The sequence below is a fragment of the Rosa rugosa genome, chromosome 1 (genome assembly GCF_958449725.1).
Source record: "Rosa rugosa chromosome 1, drRosRugo1.1, whole genome shotgun sequence".
NCBI lineage: Eukaryota > Viridiplantae > Streptophyta > Magnoliopsida > Rosales > Rosaceae > Rosa > Rosa rugosa.
Window position 1 is genome coordinate 4,237,039 of NC_084820.1, and position 20,107 is coordinate 4,257,145.

At 38.1% G+C, this 20,107-nt stretch overlaps 2 protein-coding genes across 2 annotated transcripts; both read left to right on the forward strand.

The window, feature by feature from the left end:
* Positions 1-6,235: 6,235 nt before the first annotated feature.
* Positions 6,236-7,997, forward strand: LOC133727005 (protein SODIUM POTASSIUM ROOT DEFECTIVE 2). Its single transcript, XM_062154633.1, has 3 exons — positions 6,236-7,259; positions 7,335-7,410; positions 7,560-7,997. The coding sequence occupies exons 1-3, from the start codon at positions 7,056-7,058 to the stop codon at positions 7,682-7,684; spliced, it is 405 nt and encodes a 134-aa protein (XP_062010617.1). The 5' UTR covers positions 6,236-7,055; the 3' UTR covers positions 7,685-7,997.
* Positions 7,998-17,695: 9,698 nt separating this feature from the next.
* LOC133711543 (uncharacterized) lies at positions 17,696-19,993 on the forward strand. Its single transcript, XM_062137648.1, has 2 exons — positions 17,696-18,208; positions 19,677-19,993. The coding sequence occupies exon 1, from the start codon at positions 17,732-17,734 to the stop codon at positions 18,203-18,205; it is 474 nt and encodes a 157-aa protein (XP_061993632.1). The 5' UTR covers positions 17,696-17,731; the 3' UTR covers positions 18,206-18,208; positions 19,677-19,993.
* Positions 19,994-20,107: the final 114 nt, after the last annotated feature.

A 20,107-nucleotide genomic window follows, 5' to 3' on the forward strand; every position in this document is an offset into this window, starting at 1 on the left:
TTTAAAACCGACCGAATAAGAAGTTGTGATTTAAACAGCACATGGAATTTGGTAATGTCAAAGCGATTTTATATTGGATGAGTTGTTTCGAATATGCTTTTCTAATCTAGCAAGTCGTATTTTTCTTTGGTTATTCTTTTTAGATGAGGAATGAAGCCTTCCCGATCAACTGGTTGCTATCATCTAAACGTATAACTGGATATATTGATTAGATAGATTCTTTATGACTACTGATATCATATATTCTTTTTATGAAATATGCATGCGGATCCAGTAAGACATGATTAAATAAGTTGAAATAGCGATTATTATTGATTATTACGGATATGAACTTCAAATGACACTAAATGATTTGAAAAGCACCTCTAACTTTTTTCTTTTTTTGTCCACAGGCTAATGATTACTGTCGTCTACTATTACTATTAGTTGTGGTAAAACATTTGCTAGAAGCCAGTTGTTGAAGGACATTTTTTCTTTTTAGAAAGTATTTCAGCTTATATATACCTTTTAAAAATTGACTCACCTCGTGCCTTAAACTAAAGTTATGCTCAAGTATCAAACCAAAAAAAAAAAAAAAATAATTATGCTCAAGTTAGATTAGAAACCGATTAACATATAGCTCAGTTTTTCTCCAAAGCCTCTACTATATTTGTAAGAAATTGAAATTCTGGTAGGTGACAGATTGGATGGCTATAATGGTGAATAGATCAGCTGGTATTGCAAGATTAATTGTAGTTGTAACTTGTAAGACTTGTTAGTTTGGTACAGTTTGATGAAAAACTTCTACTGTTGGGATTAATTTGGAAGGAAAAGACTACTCCCATTGTCCCATTGTATGGCCTATTTCATATACTATGAACTGACCCAAAGAGAAAGAACTTTATAAACTATCTATTATGAGTATGCAGTGGGCTGAGACTCTATTTAAAGGCGTGTGCTTTAATTATACCTTATACTATGCCATTCCATGCCATGTGAAATTAGATGCTTTTGTATAGTTGCCATTATTATTTTGTGTCTAAACAATTCCTATGCAGTACTCGACCTCTTTGATGCAGTATAGTCAGATCTGCACTTCCATTTGCCAGGTATTGCTTAGACCGTTGCTAATTAATTACTTTTATTGAAAAGCTTAAACTCTGACTCGTCATTTTAAATGGTTAATTCCATTCTTGGTTGAGTTCAGTCATTTTAAATAAGTTTTCTGCTGTATTTAACTGATGGCAAAGGTAATGAAAAAGAAAATGAATATTAGACTTGGAGAGAGAGGCCAGAACTTAGGTAGCATTCTCATTATTGCTGTTTTTGCTAGCACCTTTTTCATGAGTTTGAGTGCACAAATTAATCTTGCTATATGCATTGCACAAAGCAGATATTTGAAATACATATCCAATGAGTTCAGCTCTATTTTTTTTCTATTTTTCATTGATGTGGATGGTTAGTGTTGAAACCTAATTTACTAAGAGCAACTCCACCGGTTGCCTCTTGACTGGTCACTAGCTAGGAAAAGCTGAGGTGGTGACCATGGAGGAGGAAAACGCAACTCCACCGGTAGCTTCTTGACCGGGCAAAATCCTCACCTTCTTGACCGAAGCCAAGAAAAAAGTCAAGGGATTGACATTTTTCTTGACCCAGCCAACCCATCTGCCAGCTCGGCCCAGTCGCTTGTCGCGTAGCGACAATGAACGGGTCGGCCTGTGCCACGTACGCGACAATGAATGGGCCGGCCTGTGCCACGTGCAACAGAGCCGTTGGTCCAATTTGAATAGTGAGAGTAACGGTCAAATAATCCCAGCCCTTGGTTTCAATTAAGAAGAGGATCCAACGGCAAACAATTAATATGTATTATATATATATATATATATATATATATATATATATATATATATATATATATATATATAACGTTAATAAACGGTAACAAAATAAATTATAAAAAAATTCTAAACATTTCTCTATAAATACCTACCATTTATTTTACATCTCACATCCACAAAAAATTTCTTTCATAGTAACCCAATTTTGTTCTTCCTCCTCTTCATATAGCTCTCATATTCCAAATTTTTTTATATCCAATATGGCCGAACAAAGGGGAACCACACGTCCAGTGGCCGAACAAGAAGGAGATCAAAGTGAAGATGATACTACCGAAGAGAAAAGGAGATGGACAGATGAGGAAGATGTTCAATTGTGCAAGTCTTGGAAAGCTGTAAGCCAAGATCCAGCAGTGGGCACAAATCAGAAAAAAAAAAAAGACCTATAGAGGCGCGTGAAGCGACACTTTGTCGCAAATTGGCCCAAGAGCCGATCAGCTTCCTCGTTGAAGGGAAGGTGGAAAATTTTGAAGGTTGAACTCTTTGAGTGGCATTGTGCATTAAGGCAAGCGAAAAATTGGTACAAGAGTGGTTCGAATGCGGTTGATGAGGTATGTATTTGTTGATAAATCATTTAATTTGTTGATACATTATAGTAAAATATTACTTGATAAATAATGTAGTAATTATAATATCGTTTTAATTGTAGCAATTGATTTTCGTTATAATTAAAATAATTAGTTGATAAATAATGATGTAATTACAACGATGTTTATATTTGTACTTATTGATTTTTATTGTAACACGGTGAAATACTTTCTTATTAAAATTATGACCTTTATAATAGATGACCCTTCATAATCATAATAGCGTTTATATTTGTACTAATTGCATTTTTTTATTATTTTTTTTAATTACATAGCAAGATGAAGCACATAAATTGTGGCATGTCGGGATGAAGAGAAGAGGGAAGACCAGAAGACACAATTTTAAGAGTTTTGATAGTTACGCTGTTGTGGAAGGCTTTGCACAATTTAAAGACATCCCTAGCCATACATCCGGAGGAACATCAAATGAAGGAAGTCAACATACGCGCACACAACCAATTGCTGGAAATTCTCCCATCAACTTAGACATGGATGTAGATGAGGTAATTGCAGGTGAAACTGCAGATCCTAATGTGAGGCCTCAAGGAAGGAATGCTGCGAAAGAAGCAATTCGAAAATGAAAGAAGGCAGAGAAAGATCAAAGTCCTTTGTCAAGCGATGTCGAGAGTATAGCGAACAACTAAAAAGAGGCAACCGCTGGTAAGAAAAAACTCGATGAGGAATTCGCTCGAAGTCACCAAGAGGAAAATGAACGAGATTGTATCCGATTGCAAATGGATATGTGAAAAGAGGCATTCCTATTTCAAAATAGGGAAGACCGAATTAAAGAGAGGGAAGAGCGTATTATGGAGATTGACACAAGTCAGATGACGCCAACTAAAAAGTGTTATTGGTCAAGAAGGCAAAAGAAGATAGCGGAGAGAGAAGATCTTGGCGAGCAGACGCCACCTTCTATGGGTGGATACTATCCGCAACCCAATTTTGGTGGTGCATTACCACAACCAAATTTTGGTGGTCCATTCCCACAACCTCGTTACCTCGGTGCATACCCACAATTACCTTACCCCGATGGATTCCCGCAATCTCCCTTCACAGGTGGATTCCCACCACCTCCCTTCACCAGTGGATTCCCATAACCCCCTTACCCCAGTGGATACTATCCGCAACCACCTTACCCCGGGAGATATCCTACACAACCACAATTTTCACCTTTCTCTACGGGTGATTCCACCAACCCTAACCCTAATGATGACCATTCAAACACAAATTGGATTCCTAGAGAGGATGAGGATCATGATTTGAATAATTAGGTGATTATGCATGTTGTGTAATTGTATTGTACTTATTCCTAGTTTTTCATTTATGTAAGCATAAATGTTATGAAATAAAAGTTGTATTTGAAAATTCCTCTTATTAAAGCCCAAAAAACCCCACACGTCGTGGCGAAGAGACGAGTTCTCTTCCTAGGGTCATTCCCTTTCCGAAAAGCTATAACAATCACAATTCTGACATTAATTATCCATAAATCTCCATTATTACCATTTATTTACATCAAATCTATTTCAATTTTCCAATTAAAAAAAAAAATAATTCAATGAACAGTAAATCTGACTGGTCAAGAAACAGAACGGGTGGAAACCCATGTCCAGTGGCAGTGAACAGTTTCTTGACTGGTCGACCCCTTGACTTTTTGACCTTAAGAGCAAGTGCACCCGTAGTCAAGAAAAGGCAAAGTCGAGAAGTCGAGAATTCGACCAATCAAGTTACTATTCATTGCCACTGGACATGGGTTTACACCCGTTGTTTTTCTTGCCCGGTGAACACTGTTCATTATTATATAATTTTAGGGGGGTCTCGAAAATCGACTTTTTACACATACATAATTTGGGAAAACTTCCTTCATGAAAGTTATAGAGATCGTCGATACGAGTTCGTGCATATGTGGAATGCAAAAATCGGAGTTCGTATGAATTAGTTATAAATTTTTGAAAATTTGAAAATTTTCTATAAATATCAAAAATTTATGGTCCTTTTTCATAAGGACAGATTTTTCCTCTTTTCTTCACTTTCACCCCTGAAACTCTCTCTTCTCTCTCCTCCGCGTCTCCTCAGACCGTCGGGTCCCGACCGACCCGACCCGAGTTTTCCGGCGCCGTCGTGAGTCCTCCGTCATCGGACCCGGGCCATACGGGCTCGGCTCGTCCTCCCCACAGTGTTGCCTCACCTCACCACTCAGCCCAGAAGGAGATCGAAGGCCTCCCACAGCCGTGCGACATGACCCGGCCGGAATTCCAGTTTTTCGGCATCCTCTCGGCGACTGGGCGTCAAATCCTGCCTAATTGTGGCGCCACGCGTCAGCGTCTCGTCCTCCACTGCCTTACTTCAGCGCGTCGACTTCTCCATTTCTGTAGATAACGTGGGTGACGCCATCAGTTGGCCGAGCTGGCAGATGCTTTGGCTGGTCAAGAAAAATGTCAGCCCGTTGCCTTTTTTCTTGGCTTCGGTCAAGGAAGTCATCTTCTTGCCCGGTCAAAAAATCACCGGTGGAAGCATCAGAATCCATCTCAAGGTCATATAGTCAGATTTTTCTTGACTATGCCCAGTCAAGAACTTACCAGTGGACTTGCTCTAACATTTCTTGACTACGGGTGGATTTGCTCTAAATGCATGATGTTCTATAATACTCCGAAATATATATTATGGAGTATTGTATATGTGGACACATGAGTGCACTGGAATAGTGCTCCGTTACTTGGACGGCTGCTATCTTCGCACTTTCAATACTCGCCGGAGTACTGTGGAACATTTGGGCCATTTTAGCCATCCAATCATATTACATTATTACATATCTTCTGTCATATCAGTGCAGTGCTCCATCACTCCCATGTCCATAAGTGCACTACAGTTGGTCACCCTACAAATTTACAAAGCAAGCTCCCTGAGTGGTGCTTGCTTCTTCTCACTTTCTCAGTGATCGATGATAAAACACATCCCTTCATTTTTGGCTGCGTTGTCTATATAATTATTCATATGAACCCACATGAGACTTGCCAACCCAACCCAACTTTGATTGTCATGTGTCCCACACGTGCTTAACATGACTTCAATACAATCTTTTCATAAACCCTTTCTCTGGTTTGTTATAAAGAACCATCTCACATGGAACAACCTGTGTAGTCGTAGACTGTAGAGAATAGAGCCATTCATTTTGTTTCCCAACATATCCTATCATATAACTATTAAGAAACATTAGTGAGCTCATGGCTCCAATAATGGGAGGCCGTCTGTCCCATTTTGATTTTTCGTATTGAAGGCCAAGACAAAACTGTCAACAATTCAAGCTCTGTGGTGGTTTCTGAGCTATATTATACTATCCATCACGAGCACCTTTGGGTTGCTTGGGGGGTTCTCTAATCTATGCGTATTAGGTGGATGATCATACACTACTTTACTCCATGAGAGAGACTTCCGTAAGGCACCCGCACCACGTGGCCAGTGCGGCGGCCTAATCAGTGCCCAAGTAGGGGGATATTTTGGATATTTCACATTAAAATCAGGGGTAGTTTCGGAAAAGATGGAAAAATTTCTTTCTTCTAATTGGAGGGCCGCACTGCCACGCCCCTACGCAAGAATTTCTCTTACTCTATTACTCTCTGTCAAATGACCTAAATGCTTCGAGTGACTTCACTGAAGTGACTAATTAAGTCCACATCAGTATAGACTTCAGTGACACATCTGATCAACATTCAAGCTTCCTTCAAGACTCGGGGAAGTTGTTATATTGTGACTAAATTCATGGACATAAGAAAAGATATTGTGTGATAGATGATACATTGTCCCATAAGTTGTTCCGATGCTCACCAAATGTTACTACTTTTCTTTCTTTCCTTTATTTGTTACACCTAAACGTTTCTCATGTTCATTGTTCTTGAATTAAACATGCCAAAGATGCTTATCCAAACTAATCCAGCTATATATTATATATAAGCATATTCTTTTACTCTAACTTGGACGTATGTCATAAAGCATGGTGTTTCTAGTTCCTACTCCTCTCCACTGGTCACTGTGAGTTTTTCTTTTCCTTCCTTTCACTACTCAATCACATGAAACAGAGTTCCTGATCAAAAAGCTTCGGTTACAGATTTGGGTTTCTTTCTTTAGCTGAATGGTCACATGAACTTTCTCTCATTGAGGCTTTTATAGAATTGGTTGTGAGTGCGTTATATCTTTAGGAGTTCACCATCACATGACAAAATCTAGTTGGGGTTTCGATCTTGGTCTGAGAAGTGGTTACAATAAAAGGAGTGTTTTTCTGGGTTCCTGGATCTCCTTCTAAGTTTTCTTGACCATCTGAGTTGTTATAAGTATAAAGTATTCGGTCTTGTTCCCTTTCCTCCTTCATAGGCTTCATTGGGTTCTGTTCAGCTTTTGGCTTCCCCAATGAAAACTTGACCTTTAGCTCTCCTCTCTCTCCAACCCCCACCCTAGTATATATAGCATATATTAATGGTCACACTGGTTTGTCTCGGATTTACATCACTCTGACCGAGTGGGAAGGACAGATCAGGGTGTGTGGATTGCTTAAATAAGCTGTCAAGTTCTGTCTCACTTCAGATTTGTTTCTTTGGTTGAAATGGGGAAGCTTAGTTTTGGAAGGGTGCTAGGCTCTCTTTGTCTTTCTTCTGGATCAAGTTCTTGTTTCTGCATGAACTACTCCGAGGAAAACCAAGACGAGTTTGAGAAAAATCCATTGATTCCTGGTGAAAAGGATCAGTTTATGAGACTCAAGGATGTTGTTGCCGGTAAACAAACACTGGCATTTCAACTGAAACCCAAGGTGAATATCCCCCTCATTTTTCTCTTTGAAGTACATGTTTGACAAAACAGATTTCTAATTTGGTGAATGATGCAGATGGTAATGTTAAGGGTCTCCATGCACTGCAATGGATGTGCCAGGAAAGTTGAAAAACATATCTCGAAGATGGAAGGTATGTCAAAAATCTCTCATACATACATGATCGTCGTTACACATAGAAACCGGATTAATGCTCAAGTTCTTAGTGGTTGTACTGTTCGTATTCTGTAGTCTCTTACAAATTCTTGTATATTTTGGTGTTTTTGCCTTGATTCGAAACAGGGGTGACTTCGTACAAAGTAGACCTGGAAAGCAAGATGGTGGTTGTGATCGGAGATGTTCTGCCTTATGAGGTGGTGCAGAGTGTGTCCAAGGTAAAAAATGCCGAGATTTGGAACTCGCCGTGATGATCAGTATCAACAATTCATGTCTTCCACTCTATCTAAAAGCGCTACTGCCTATTACCCAAGTGCCAATCCACAAAGAATAAAAGATCTGAAAATTGTCATAAGTTCTGGTTTGTTTCCCTCTACTCTTGTGCAGAGAGGGAAAAAATGGCTCCCTATATAGCTTTTGTCAATCTCATCTTGATTGTAAGCTCATATGTATTATACGTTTTAGAGGATCTAAAGGCCACTTTGTATCTGATTATCTCTCAAAGTCGCACTATATATAAAAATCAACTGGATATTATATGTTGATTAAGCATTTTCTTGTTTATCTTAGAAAGCAAAGCTTTCATTGTCCAGTCACCTTTCCATGAGTTCAATAAGCTAGAGTATTGTTCTTTTCTTTTATTGAACATCAAATCAGCTCAAAAACAAGGTCCAAAACTGCATAATGGATCTTCAACAGAGTTTCTCATTGGCCACAACTCTAAGTGAGAAAACAAACATTTGAGATTTAATAATTTGGTAGATTTACGTAACTTATGAGTTGATGGGCATTCATTATTTTTTATCTTAATTTTGAGAGGAAAAAAAAAATTCGAACTTGAGATCTTATCCAACACTATAAATGAGAAATTTTATTGAACCAATGACTAGTTGGTGAATATAAAGGACCACACAAACACTCTTACTAGTGTTCATAAGAAATCAATTTATTAGACAACACTCAAGGGTCTCTTACCACAAACTTCCACATTAAAGTAATACGTGATGGTGGCTTTATATGTTTAGTAATATGCCTTTTTTTTTTTTTTGATGGAAAATAGGTCAGCCCATTCATTAATATTCAGCAAGCAGTACAAAAACGAAACACCCCTATGGGGTCGACAGAAAGAATCGTTCCTTAGAACCTCCTGAAATCCTATCCTAAAAGAATAAAACCCCAAAAAATCCCGAGTACACCCACCTTTTAGGAAGTCCACGCACCTTTATTCTAACAAAAACCAAGAAACCTCGAAGCAGACATAAAATTGGTTTCAACTAAGGCACTGGTTTTTGCGACCAAAACAGAAATTAAACAATACTATGGGCCATAGAGACCCAATTCATCCAGTCCCATAGCATAAGGGTAATCCAGCCCACAGACCAGATCAAGGCCCATGCAACCCATCCTCTCCAAATGCAGGCCCAAAGAGTAGGGTAAACCAAAGCCCTAACCCAATGAGCCCACACATATCTTTCTAGCCACGATCCATCAGCCACGCCGTCGCCGCCGCCGCAGACACTCTCCGTCGGAGCCGCCACTCCAGCAGCCGCAACAGTTCCTTGGCCTGAATCTGATCCCGATCTAGCATAGCCCCCGGGATCACTCACCACACCCTCAGAGAGTGCTCGATCACAGCCCTCCATCACTTCCAAACTGTCCCCGATCGGATCTGAACCCAGATATCCTCGACCCTAGCCAACAACCAGTCCCCATCCGACCTCGCCCAGAGCGAACAGCCCAGCGCCGCTTGACTCCGATGAGATACCATCTCGAGTCTGCGCAGCCCATCGGACCACCATCATGGGACACTGACGAAACCATTCGCCATCACCGCCAAGTAGAGTAGAAGAAAAAGGCAAGCCGCCTCCCTTCCAGCCCCAAGGAACCGAGCCACTGCGTGGCCGGAAAACCTCCCTGCCGAGAGTCAATAGATTTGCAGTACCGCCGCCTCCAATCAAGGCAGTTTGCGGCCTTAGGTTTTGCCTCTCTAGAGAGAGAGAGAGCATCGCTAGTTTTTCCCACTATCAACAATTAGTAATATGCCTTCTTAGCAAAAGGCTAAAATAAGAGTCATATCAAGAAATTTCTGAATATGTGTACAATTTTTCTTTGCTACCAAATTATCAATGTTTATCTCATATTAAAAGTGGATCAAATCAAATAGATGCGGCAAACCCAACCACAATGCATTACACTATAATCGATAGTGTGTTCATACGCCAAGTAATATACATTCTTAGCAAAATTCCCAAATAAGAGTCATATCGATAAATTAATTTCTGAGGATGTGTAGCCTTCTTCTTTGCTACCAAATTATTGATGTCGGTCTCATATTTGAAGTGGATCAAATCAAATAGATGTGGCAAACCCAACCATGATGCATGACACTATAACCGATGGTGGCTTCATACACCAAGTAATATGCATTCTTAGCAAAATGCCCAAATAAGAGCCATATCAAGAAATTTCCAAGATGTGAATCCTTCTTCTTTGCTACCAAATTATTAATGTTTGTATCATATTCGAAGTGGCAAACCCAACAATGATGCATGACACTATAACCGACCAGGTGCATTCCTCCGCCATTACTTGAATCAGGGGATTTGATTTCAAGACCTAATGACCTCGATTATCTTGTGAAGTCTCCACATCATATCTTTCTCAAGCCGAAGCGACACCAAATAACAACCGTGACTAAAACCAAACACTGTGGAAGAGATTTGTGTTGGAATTAAGTGGACTTAACATTATCGAAAAGCATTAAGTAAATAGAACAATTGATCTAGCTAAATAAATAACAAGAAATATGTGATTATAACTCTAATTCCAGTCACCTATCGAGATGTATATCTCTTGATAGGAGTAGGACTCTCATTGTTAATAACCTGATTAACATGAAGTGTTTGTGATAAGTTTAAGTCTCCTAAACTGATAAACATGAAGTAAAACAAGGACTCCTTATGGGATGAGTCCGAGGATAAGTTTTGGCCAATATATAAGGAGGAGAAAGTCCCTATGTTCAACACTGCATTTTGCATACATCCTCAGCCCCATTCTGAAGCATCTGGTGTTGAAACATAGAAGACTTTCTTCCATTGTGCAGCTGCTCATTCGTGATCTCAGAAGATGTCTACCTCGATGAATGCTCTTGGACAAGCTGTGGCTGCAGGGATTGAAAGTGTCAATCCAGGTGATTACTCCTACCGGGACTAGGAAAGCTTCTGGTGTGCTGCATAATTGTTTTGTTCTTGTGCAGGTTGTGTGTTATGTGATTTGTGATATGATCTTGTGTGCATCATGTATTCTTACAAATGGTATCAGAGCTTAGGAATTTCATAAAACACATATCATGCGTTTTTGTTTGTTTTAGAAAAAAAAACATACTGTGAAAATTATTTTTTGGAAAATAAAATATATTTTCTATGTATGATAAAGCAGGCCTTAAGTGTAGTTAACCCGGTTTTAGTACTAATCCAATTCATTAAGTAAATAGGCCCAAACCCGAGTCCATAATTAATATATTAGTTAAAGAATATTACCGTTAGAATATAACAGTCACTTTTGCTTTAGGGATCGGATTGAGATAGGGCTCACTGAGATTGAATTCTCAGTTTTGGGGATTCAAGACCCCGTCTAGAATTTTTTGGATCTTCAGAAAAAAGGGTTAAAATTGCTGCTTGTATCTTGTTTTTCAATTTTGCTTCCGCTAAACGATTGTTGCAGCGCTGTAGCAGAGGCCAAGGTATGTTTTCTGAGAAATCAGAACTTGCGTTTCAATTTCTGCATTATGGAAAGGGTTGTCATATGGATTACTGTTTAGCATATGGAAAGGGTTGTCATATTGCATATAAATATCATGTGTGGAATGTGGATTAAATCTGCGATTGTTGATAAATGTATGGATGTGATGTTTCTGATGCACAAATATGTCTATGCTTGATATCCTTGATAATCTTGTCTTCAGTTGAATATGATTTTGAAACTAACAAGAATTCTGTACAAATCTCCCAATATGTAATTTTTGGAATCTTGTTATGTTCTCGTATATGCAGAATATAGTTAATAAACTGTGAAAAATTAGGCAAAACACATTATTAACTTTTGATTTGTGAATTTCTGGTTACAGTTTGATCATGTTGCACAAAGCAATCCATCATTTTTTCAGAAAAATTCTTAAAGATTAAACAAATTAACACTTGTGTTGCTATTTTTTTTAAAATTACACTTATATTTTGTTCTTCCAAAGAAGATGTTCACTGTGTAATCTTGATTATGGTACAGCATCATGTATAAACACAAATACCTATATTGATTTTTTGAAACTTTTCTTATCTAAAGGTATGACTGTTTCAACTAATAACTGGTATATGTAGGATATAGCATGATGATTTAGAACCTTAAGAATGTTAAGTTTTATGCCACAAAGGCATTACTTGATATTACTGCAGTTTATGGGGTTATTGTTTGTGATTGTGTTTCTGTGATGTTTGCCTACTTTTGAACCTATGAATGAAACACATAAAATTAAAATACAGTCTTAACACACAGAAAATGAAATACTGCAGTAACTTACACGTTTTTTATTTTTCTTTTGTCTAGGACCTCTTGTTGTGACCTTAGGTCAGGTTGAGATGCTTAATGGGTGGAACTATAAGAAGTGGAGAAATCAGGTGGAATTTTATCTGTCCATGCATCAAAACATGGATCTTTGCCTCATAGAGGATCAGCCTTCTGAACTAGATTCTGAAAGTACCAATGAGGATAGGAGGCATTATAAGGAGTGATATAGCAGCAACAGGAAAGCCAAAAATGTAATTAGGTGCACTATGTCAGACACAGTAAAAGGGTCTATAGTGGAGCCCGAGTTAGCCATGGACTTTCTGGAAGAAATTGCAGACAAATATAGAGAGAGTGACAAGGCTGAAGCAGCTAGGTTGTCTAGGAAGTTCAATGAACTAAGTTTCTCTGGGAAGGGCAGTGTGAGGGAGCACATTATGCAGCTAATTGACATTAACTCTAGGCTTAGAGACCTAGACATGGGAGTTAAAGATGAACAGGTGGTGCATGTGGCACTTCATTCTCTGCCAAACACCTACAGCAACCTAAGAACTTCATATAATGCCTTAGAGACCAAATGGAACCTGAACAAGCTAATCTCGATCTGTGTGGATGAGGAGGAAAGAATTAAGAGAGAGGGAGTACCAACCACTACAGTTAATCTGGTTGAGAAACCAAAGTGGAAAAAGCAGAATAAACTTAAGCCTAAGAAGACCACCATCACTAAAGTAGCTGGGAAACCTGCAGAAGCTAGAGCTGGAAAAGTCTTTAAGTATAAGTGCTATTTCTGTAAAAAGATAGGGCACATGAAGAGGGACTGCAGTGGCTTTAAAGCTTGGATGATCAAGAAGGGTGAGTCATTTCCTAATTCAGTCTTTTCTCTAGAAGTTAATTTTATAAATGTAGATTCACACACTTATTGGTTAGATTCAGGCTCACCTATTCATATTACCACCTCACTGCAGGGTATAACAAAGAGGAGGGCACCAAGGAAAAGTGAGCAGCAGGTCTGTGTGGGAAATGGAACAAGGGTAGCAGTTAAGGCTATTGGAACTCTGAAGATCGATTTAGGATTAGGCAAATTTATTTTTCTGGACAATGTTTATTATATTCCTTCTTTAAAAAGGAATCTTATTTCAGTAGGTCTTTTAGTTAGTATTGGATGCAAACTCATTATTGATTTTAGTGGAATAAAATTATTTCAGGGTTCTGAATACATTGGTTGTGGAATGTTTTCAAATAATTATTTGAGATTGGATTGTTCTGTTATTAAGCAGGAAATTCTATTGATTGAGAACAATGAAAACATGAATGCAGATAACAACATTACAGGTACTAAAAGAACTCTATTCAATAATAAGTCTGCAAAGCTATGGCACAGGAGACTAGGCCATATATCTAAAGAAAGACTTAAAACACTTGAGAAAAATAAGATTTTGCCTGCATTGGATTATACAGACTTGAATGATTGCATTGAATGTTTTAAAGGAAAATTGACTAACTGCAGAAAGAAAAAGGCCTTAAGAAGTCAAAATCTCTTAGAACTCATTCATACAGATATATGTGGTCCATTCAAATATAAAACACTCTGTGGAAATTTTTATTTCATCACATTTATAGACGACTTCTCTAGATACTGCTATATTTACTTGTTGTCAGAAAAATCACAAGCTCTTGATGCATTCAAAATATACAAAACTGAAGTTGAATTGCAACTTGAAAAGAAAATTAAAGTAGTGAGATCTGATAGAGGAGGAGAGTTCTATGGTAGACATACTGAAGCAGGCCAGCAAAAGGGACCTTTTGCACTTTATTTACAAGAAAATGGCATTAAGGCTCAGTATACAACTCCCTACAACCCTCAACAAAATGGAACAGCAGAAAGAAAAAATAGAACCTTGTTAAACATGGTGAGGAGTATGATGTGTACTTCAGGTCTGCCAAAATATTTATGGGGTGAGGCTCTTAAGACTGCAAATTACATTTGCAATAGATCACCTAGTAAATCTGTAGAAAAGACACCTTATGAGCTTTGGTGTGGAAAACAGCCAAGTTTGCATCACTGTCATGTTTGGGGATGCAAAGCTGAGGCTAAAACACCTAATGCCTTAACACAGAAGTTAGATCCAAAAACAGTGAGTTGCTATTTCATAGGATATTGTGAAAAATCCAAGGGATATAAATTTTATTCAGCTCATCATACAACCAGGACTTTTGAAACAAATCAAGCAAAGTTCTTAGATGAAGTGGTCTGTAATACAAGTTTTGAAGATTTATCTTCAGAATTTGAAGAAATTATAGATAATGAGACTTTAGAAAATTTTTTACCCTTAATACGTGAAGATGAAATGCAAACTGTTAGTTCAGGAAATGAAGTTGAAAATCAAAATTCAGTAGAACCAGTAGCCTTAGATGATCAAGCACCTGATATGGCTCAAAATATGCAATTAGAAAATGTTAACCCTCAGCTTAGGAGATCCCAGAGAGAAAGAAGACCAGTTTATGGAGAGGATAGTGATTATGCAGTTTACTTGCAAGAAATTGATGTCCTTGCAGAAGACAATGATCCATTGAGTTTTAAACATGCATTAGAAAGCAGTGAAGTTGAAGAATGGCAGAAAGCTATGGAAGCTGAGATTTCATCCATGAGTCAAAACAAAGTATGGGAGCTAGTTAAACCTGATCCAAACCAGAAAGCCATAGGATGCAAATGGGTGTTCAAGACAAAAAGGGATGTTAATGGTAACATAGAGAGGCATAAAGCTAGATTAGTAGCCAAGGGTTTCACATAAAAGGAAGGCATAGACTATACTGAAACTTTTTCTCCTGTATCCACAAAAGATTCATTTAGAATTATAATGGCTTTAGTGGCACATTATAATATGGAATTGCACCAAATGGATGTTAAAACAGCATTTTTAAATGGGGAATTAGATGAAGTCATTTATATGAAGCAGCCTGAGGGTTTTGTGAAATCAGGAAAAGAAAACCATGTATGCAGACTAAAGAAATCCATTTATGGACTTAAACAAGCTTCTAGGCAATGGTATAAGAAGTTTGACTCTGTGATTTCATCATTTGGTTTTACAGAAAATATAGTTGATGAATGTGTGTACATGAAAACAGTTGGAAATAATTTTATTTTTCTCATACTGTATGTGGATGATATTCTTTTGGCTAGCAGCAACATTAAGTTGCTTAAAGACACCAAAACTTTTCTGTCAAATAATTTTGACATGAAAGATTTAGGAGAAGCCTCTTATGTTCTGGGAATTGAAATCAAGAGAGACAGAGCACATGGTTTATTAGGCTTATCTCAACAAAACTACATTTTAAAAGTTTTAAAGAGATTTGGGATGGAAACTTGTGCATCAGGTGAAGCTCCTATGACAAAAGGAGACAAACTGTCAAAGAATAAAAATTCCAAAAATGGGGGGAAGATGTCTAATATGGATAGCAAGCCTTATGCTAGACTAATAGGCAGCCTCATGTATGCACAGGTCTGTACTCGACCTGATTTAGCTTTTGCAGTTGGAATTTTATCTAGATTTCAATCAAACCCTACTCAAGAACATTGGACTGCAGGAAGAAAGGTACTTAGATACTTGCAGAGGACCAAATCTCACATGTTGGTATATAGGCAAGTCAAACAGTTGGAACTAGTTGGCTATACTGACTCAGACTTTGCAGGAAATTATCCAGATTCAAAGAAATCAACATCTGGTTATGTGTTCATGCTTGCAGGAGGGGCTGTGGCATGGAAAACCATGAAACAGTCATTAGTCTCTACCTCCACTATGCAGGCTGAATTCATAGCCATTTATGAAGGAATGTGTGAAGGGTTATGGATTAAAAACTTTTTAATGCAGACCAATGTTTTAAGTTCGATTGTGTCAGATGCACTTAAGATTTACTGTGATAATGAAGCTGCAGTATTTTTTGGCAAGAACAGTAAGAGATCCAACAACTCCAAGCATATTGATTTGAAGTACTATAGTGTGAGAGAGAGAGTGAAGCATGGTGAAGTCACTGTTTTGAATATTGACACAGAATCTCAACTTGCAGATCCATTTACCAAGGCTTTATCAGTTGTGAATTTTAAGAGACATACTGAGAACATGGGAGTATTACCTGATTTGAGAGCTTGAGTTCAGTGGGAGTGTTGAGTCATTTTTTGAATTTTTATTTCTGTGTAGTAATTCCATCACAGGTTTTTTTGAATTTTTAGATACTTGTATTTTGCATCTGCAATTTATCAATAAAATTGAGGTATTCCAGAAAGAAATTATTTCATTGATAGTTAACTTGTGTGAGGCATTTATTTTAGTTATTTCATTTTGAATATATGTGTGTTATCAAGTGAACTGCTATGCTTGCATAGACTTACAGTTACAGAAGGACAACTACAAGTTCACTGGTGTTTAGAGGTTGTTGTCAAGATTTTGTTTTATCAAAAACATTATGATGGACTGTGAGCAGAATGGCATTACAGGTAGATATACTTGCCATATAGCTCTCTTGTTATCACTTAGAGCTCATGTGAATACAGTAGCTGATGTTAGTGATTTTTAACCAATGTGTTTGTTCCAAACTTAGTTGGTTCTGAATTCTGCATTAGTTTATGTACTTGACCGAGCTGAATGAGATATGAGTTTTTACATGTTTCAAGTGCACACTTCAGTTGTTGTTTGATTCAAGTTATTAGTTGAATTGTTCTGCAAATAGACAATGTTAGTCCAAGTGGGAGAATGTTGGAATTAAGTGGACTTAACATTATCGAAAAGCATTAAGTAAATAGAACAATTGATCTAGCTAAATAAATAACAAGAAATATGTGATTATAACTCTAATTCCAGTCACCTATCGAGATGTATATCTCTTGATAGGAGTAGGACTCTCATTGTTAATAACCTGATTAACATGAAGTGTTTGTGATAAGTTTAAGTCTCCTAAACTGATAAACATGAAGTAAAACAAGGACTCCTTATGGGATGAGTCCGAGGATAAGTTTTGGCCAATATATAAGGAGGAGAAAGTCCCTATGTTCAACACTGCATTTTGCATACATCCTCAGCCCCATTCTGAAGCATCTGGTGTTGAAACATAGAAGACTTTCTTCCATTGTGCAGCTGCTCATTCGTGATCTCAGAAGATGTCTACCTCGATGAATGCTCTTGGACAAGCTGTGGTTGCAGGGATTGAAAGTGTCAATCCAGGTGATTACTCCTACCGGGACTAGGAAAGCTTCTGGTGTGCTGCATAATTGTTTTGTTCTTGTGCAGGTTGTGTGTTATGTGATTTGTGATATGATCTTGTGTGCATCATGTATTCTTACAATTTGCTGCCGGTACGGTCTTTGGGCCTAGGGCTCTTGCTTATGTCTAGTTCATTCCTTACCCTTAATGTCATATCATTATGCATACAAACAAATGAAACAAATCTACTCCAACAAAGCTCATCTAAGATTGGTCATTTGGCATTATAACATCCGCACAAGTCACAACCACACCTCATTTATTCTTCTTGGACTAAAACCACAGCCCTCACAAGTCATAACCATACTCAAATCACAATCACAATCTTAATTAATTACCCCAATCAACTTAAGTCTTAACGAACTTAACAAATTTTCCACAACCTTTTTACCCGCCAGCGCGACGCCTTCAAACGACGCGTCGTGCCCACCCTATATCAAAACGGACCGACCGAATCTTCTCATAATTTCTCAAACAATTTCAAAAATGACGAAATATCTCCTCTTCTTCTTCGCTCTCATCCTCCTCGTTTCTCTCTCCTCCCAAACCGCCGACCCGAAAACCCAAAACCCGACCCGAACCCCATCGCCGGCCCACACCGAGCTGACCCGCTACGGCTTCCCAATCGGGCTCCTCCCTTCTCCGGTCAAAAACTACACCGTCAACCCCCTCACCGGCGACTTCGTCGTCGACCTCGGCGACGCGTGCAAGATCACGCTCCCGCCGGACAACTACTTGGCCACGTATTCCAAGAAAGTCACCGGCAAAATCAACCGCGGCCGGATCGCCGAAATCAACGGCATCAGCGTCCGGGCCTTCTACCAGTGGTGGTCGATCACCGGAATCAGGTCCAGCGGCGAGAATTTGGTGTTTGAGGTCGGCATGGTGACGGCGAGGTACCCCTCTAAGAACTTCAATGATAGTCCGGCTTGCGAGGGCCGACGCCACTCCGTTTCTTAACAGGTTTTGATTCAGTCCTCTTCCGTTCAAGTTTGGAATTCTGATTCGGCTGAATTAGGGTTTTGAATTTAGGGTTTCTGATTTGGTTATTGTGAGCTAGTACTACTATTGTGTTTTTGTACTTTCTTTTCATTCGAATTTATGCTCTTCGTTGATTATTGAATATTCTCTAGAGTGCTAATGCGGAATCATATATTCCTTGGAGTGCGAATGAGGAATCATATATTGGACCATTCTGAAACTTCAAGAATCCGAATGGAAATATTCTTATTGTTGTTGATACGCATCTGTTTTGTGGCAATGCCTGTTAGTGTTAAATCACCTAATCTTTGATAAGAATGTCCAACATTTTGGCAAGGAATGACTCATATTCGGCGAATTAGTATAAGGCTAAAGCTCCAACACTTGTCACAACTCAAGCACTGTAGATCTCCATGGTGTTTGCTGTGGAATCTTATAATTGGTTGGTGTGATATTAAATTATGGTTATTTTGAAACCTTAAAAGCAGTCAAATTGTCCGGTTATCACTTATCAGTTCTATGTCCAAATGAAACATTTTGTGATTACTGTCAGCCCAGAATTTGAGTACTTTGTAGTGTAAAGTTTGTGATTCTTTAGTGTAGTCCAAATTTATACGTTGGAATGATTAAGTCATTATCTCTCAATCAAGGATGGATTGGAAATGGTAAGTGTAATTAGCTAGGTGTATGTGAACTTTCTGGATAAGGATACCTCCAATGTTACGGCCAATGGCAGCATACTATGCTCAGCCTACTTACTAAGAAAAACAACAATTTAAAATGAAAAGCAGTAGCAACATACAATAAATATCAATTTTTGGTGCAAACATGAAGATTCAGGTTGGTAAATATGGAGGCGACAGTTTATTTTCAGTCAGTCAATATCAAAAGGTTTGAAGGGTTGTTACTGTATTTTCATAACTCTTGGGCAAGATTCTGGTTGGTTGGAGCTGAATGCTAACTGAGAATATGCATGCTGCACATATTGTTATCTGCTAGGCAAGCTTTCTTGTGTTATTAGTAGACATGGAAGTCAGATTCGTATGAACACTGAACATAAATTGATTGCTCTCTGTTTCCTTGTCAACTAAGAATCTACCTGAGAGGTTTTGGTAATGTAATCTGTAAGTTGTAAATGAGCTGAAAGAGAAAGGTTGCCGTAACTAAATACTACTTGCTGGAGAACATCTAGTGGGACAGAAATGATGTATTATGCATCAAATTTAATTTGCTTTGCTTTGCCTTAAAGCTATCTTCTTCACACTGGTGAGACTTTGGCGAATCCTTTTCATTTTTGGCTTTTATTCATTAAGTAGTTCACCACTTCACCCCCAAATATTGGAGCACATCTTTAAAGTAGATTCTGAACTTTGTAGGTTAATTAACCATATGTTTCATATTTATCAATAAAATTGATTTTGACTTTGTTTTGGTTATTCCCACTTTGCAGGGTTCTACTTTGCTCGGGTCTCCATCAATTAGATTATGTGATGGTGTCCAGTTTTTAATTCCAATACTAATGCTACTTAAGCAAGGTTGATTTCAGACATTTGTATGATCAGAACTCTACGAGGGCAATAACCATCATCCTTTATCCTTCGTCCATCATCTATCTTATATGTATATATTCAACAAGTCTAGTGTTGGTACTCTGGTGATTAAGAACTGTAAGATGGTAATTAGTTGTTTACAATGACACAATTTGAAATATCAATTTCATGTATTATCAATCATAATAAGAGCTTGTTCATGCTCAAATTCACCGTATATGTTCCTTGCTGTTTTCAAATGCGTCTGATTGTTATAGAGTATACTCTTGAGGCAATTGTGATAATTAATTTAAGTACCGTGATCGTCACACTCAATATAGTTACCGCTTAG